The sequence below is a fragment of the Pundamilia nyererei genome, unplaced genomic scaffold (genome assembly GCF_000239375.1).
Source record: "Pundamilia nyererei isolate P.nyererei 1_Seehausen unplaced genomic scaffold, PunNye1.0 scaffold00122, whole genome shotgun sequence".
Taxonomy (NCBI): domain Eukaryota; kingdom Metazoa; phylum Chordata; class Actinopteri; order Cichliformes; family Cichlidae; genus Pundamilia; species Pundamilia nyererei.
In genome coordinates this window covers 488,204-491,869 of record NW_005187523.1, presented here as the reverse complement: position 1 = coordinate 491,869, position 3,666 = coordinate 488,204, and the positions used below count along the sequence as shown (strand labels likewise).

The 3,666-nt window shown below is 43.1% G+C and overlaps 1 protein-coding gene across 2 annotated transcripts in view; it reads right to left on the bottom strand.

The window, feature by feature from the left end:
• mkln1 (muskelin 1, intracellular mediator containing kelch motifs) overlaps positions 1 to 3,666 on the bottom strand; it is a 25,528-nt gene that overhangs the window by 9,921 nt on the left and 11,941 nt on the right. For both annotated transcript variants that reach the window (XM_005742624.2, XM_005742625.2), the window contains exons 9-10: positions 1,918 to 2,030; positions 1,600 to 1,812 (exon numbers count right to left, since the gene is read on the bottom strand). In XM_005742624.2, coding sequence (XP_005742681.1) covers positions 1,600 to 1,812; positions 1,918 to 2,030 — 326 coding nt within the window. The remainder of the gene's footprint in view (positions 1 to 1,599; positions 1,813 to 1,917; positions 2,031 to 3,666) is intronic.

Below are 3,666 nucleotides of genomic sequence, written 5' to 3'. Positions count from 1 at the left end.
TAAAATTAATGTAATATAGTATTGGCCATACTATAAGATGTATTGCTTGTCTTTGTTTAATAATACAGAAGACAAAGACCTTAAAAAATAATCGCATATCGCATCGCAATCGCAATATTGGGGCAAAAAAATCGCAATTAGATTATTTTCCATAATCGTTCAGCCCTAATTCAGATCTATATTTGGTATATTTTAATAATAAGTTAAGCTCTTCTGTAGTAACACACTTTCATATCATATTTTAGTAGAACATGTGATGTTGATAATGCAGGATGCTGCGCTGTGAAGCAGCAAGAATGTGGAAAATGGTTTAAAATGCTCTTGGTTTGCAAGTTTAACTTGATGCCTGAACGTTTCTTGGTCGCCAGCAACAGCCCTGGTCCAAAGTGACAAACATCTGCCTTAGTTTCACCCCAACCCTAAGGTGACATCTTTTGGATGATGTTAAACATAGTTAAGCTGCAGCATCTAAACGCTGCCTCTCAAAGAGTGAGGAGGGCACAGCACAGACAAGTCTCCACTGTTGCTGTGAGGTCACGTGTGCGTCACAGCTTTGTCGATCAAACAAACATGAACGCCAGCAGCAGCTACAGAGTATGACCACAAAGAGCTGCTCGTGTTTTTCAGCTTGGGCTTAGCCAGGTCTGAAGTTGACTTCTGCTGGAGCTAAAAGTGGCAGCAAGACTAAGCCCTTTCAAACCAACGCAGCAGTGAAATGAAACCAATGTATATTTAACATTAGCTGTGCCACTTTCCTTTATCTGACATACACAAGGAAACTACACAAGGTGCACCTACCCTTTCCCCCTGTGGTCTTTATTTATGTGCAGGTTTGATGAAAACATTTTTGAATCCTTTTGTCTCGTACGCAAGGAAACGATGCACCGAATACAAGAGTTGTATTTATCTATACGTCACGGGGTGAACACCTAGTGCAAACATACTTTTACTCCACGTACATGAAGGTTGGAAATGTTTTAAAATGTGTGAACAAAAATTAAAGACATTTAGAGCTAAAACTAAAGATTTCCTAATCAGCTAAGGTAAGGCTTCTCCTTGAGCTGGTAAACTTAAGCCAGGTTCAGACACCGCCCCTCCATCTCACCTCCTGTTGGTTCAGGAGTGGAGGCCCCTGTTGTGTCCGACAGTGTTCGGACACAATGGACAAACACGAGGAAGATGCAGTGAGTACACGTATTTAAAGAACTGGAGTCAACTAAGCAGCTGACGGGGGTGAGTGGAGCTGAGTGTCAGGTCTGATGTGTGACAGAAGGTTAGCAGCAAGAGTCAAAGGGAAGGTGCCCAAGACGATGGTGAGACCTGTTATGATGTTTGCTTTGGAGACGGAGGCACTAACAAAAAGCAGCTGGAGGTGACACAGTTGAAGATTTTTGTTTTTGGAAGTGACAGGAAGGAACAGGACTGATAATGATTAACTCAGAGGGACAGGTCAGGTCGAGTTATCGGCAGACAGAGGAGGAGGAGGACGGCTTAAAGGTTTACGACATCTACAGAGGAAGAACGGTGAATGGACGGGACAGGGATGTTGAATATGGAGGGAAAGTGGAGTGTAAGAGATCGTTTTGCCTTTGCAGCTACCTGGTGGTCAAACACCAACTTTGGCCCTCCGTCGGCCGACGTATCCTCGCTTAGTAGCGTCCAGGTGTTGGCGTCTATGTCATAGCGGTAAAAATCGCTCTTCAGCGACTTGCTGTTCCTGACACTGGAGTCCAGGTAACGGCCCAGCGTGTAGATCTGTCGCCGCTGTGAGTCGATGCACATCTTGTGGCATGAGCGAGCACTCGGACCACTCTGTTACACAGGAGACATGCTTACACGTGTGTCTAACATGCACAGACAGTGATTTTTCTTTTCTAGTCAAAAACAATCAGAAGACACTGGTGAGTGTTTGATCACCTCTTTCTCTGTATCTCTGGAGATGCAGGCCCACTGGTTCTCCTGCACACTGTAGGCCCAGAAGTCTGCCAAATCCTGCGTCCCATCCCAGCCTCCAAACAGGTACACCGTCTCTGTGGGTTAGAAATGACCAGCACTGAGCCTTTTGTAACCATGCTCCTGCAAAGAAGGTTGTTGTTTTTCCCTTAACCTCCTACGACCCGAACTCTTTCATGGCAGCATTTTGAATGTGTCTTTGCTATTTGGGCTGATTGGGACCTAAAGAATGTAAAAACAAAGCATCACCAGATTTTTACCTAATTTTTGTTTCTGAGAAAAATGAGATCCACATATGAGGACATTTGTTTCAAATTTTGATAGAACAGTGGCAGCATGATGTCCTCGTAAGTGGATGTCAGGCCCTTGTAGAGAGAAATTAAGTATTTTGGCCTAGACGTCCCAAAATGTGACGTCCACATGTGTGGATGGTCCTAGGAGGTTAAATAAGCATCTGTTTTCTTATTGTACATAAAATCAGAAAAGATATTACGTTGCAGTTCACAGCACCCACCATCACAAGTCTCTGTTCAGAACTACGTTTTATCAATAACACATGGTGGTGGGGGTTCAAACGGTGGTCTACTCTGCACAGCGGACTCTTCGGTCAGACGGGGTCAGCATGCCAACATGCAAAATTGAGATGATTTATGCTTTCGCTTACAGGGGAAAGCTAAAGCTACATTTTCCATGATTTGACAAGCAAGCCGAGAGATGGCGCGTTGCAATGTAGCATGACTCTTTAAAACGCTCTCTCTGTTGTGAAACTTTGTTTGGGTCAAATTCAGGCCAGTGTAGCTCAGGCAGATGGGAGATGTAGGAAGCTGCGAGAATGAGTTGTAAAGACACAAAGTATTATGAGTCACTGGAAACGACCAACAATCGGTTGATTTGTGTAAAGGATTAGCAGGAATTTGGGATTTAAAGTGCTTTCAGATCACATTCCCCCTTTGAAGTGACACACTGTGTGGAGGTAAATACGCAGCTCGTGAAGCAACAGCTTTGTTAAAAAGCCCGTTTTGTGCCAGAAGGGCGATTAAGCAAGAACATAACAAAGGTGATGGGAGAGAAAAGGAATATATGAGCAGGGTGTTTATAAAACACTGGTTTCACCATGAGATCATGATGTGTTTGCTTCATATAAAGTGGAAATCCCCTATTCAAGTTCTTTTTAAGCATATCAGCATCTGTGGCAGTATATGATGTATATGACCGAGTGTACATAAGCCTGGAAACGGCTGCAAATGAGCACTTTGAATGAGGCAAATATATGTAATTATATCCAATAATTAATAATTCTGCCATAAAGCAACATTTGAAAGTCCATAACAAAAATGTTATTTTGTATCATCATCTAGAGGCCGAGCTAAAACTACAGAGCAAATCAACATTTCTGCAAAAACAGCCTCCGTGCCTCCTGTCAGTCCATCTTTTTGCTGACTGCAGGTCTTGTCAGATGAAGGCAGCTAGCATGACATGAGTATGATTGGTTTAGTTTGGTTGGCACCATGTTTGCAATGCAAACTTCGACCAGCTGGCGTGGGAGCTGAGAGCTGCTGACATCCTCAGCTCAGCATAAGACAAACTGGTTTCCACTGACATGTTTCAGGTGTTAGTTTGTATTTTGTTAATCACATTATTAACTAGGGCTGCTCGATGTAACGATATATATCAGATGACGATACAAAAACATCTATAGTTTCATTTTACGCT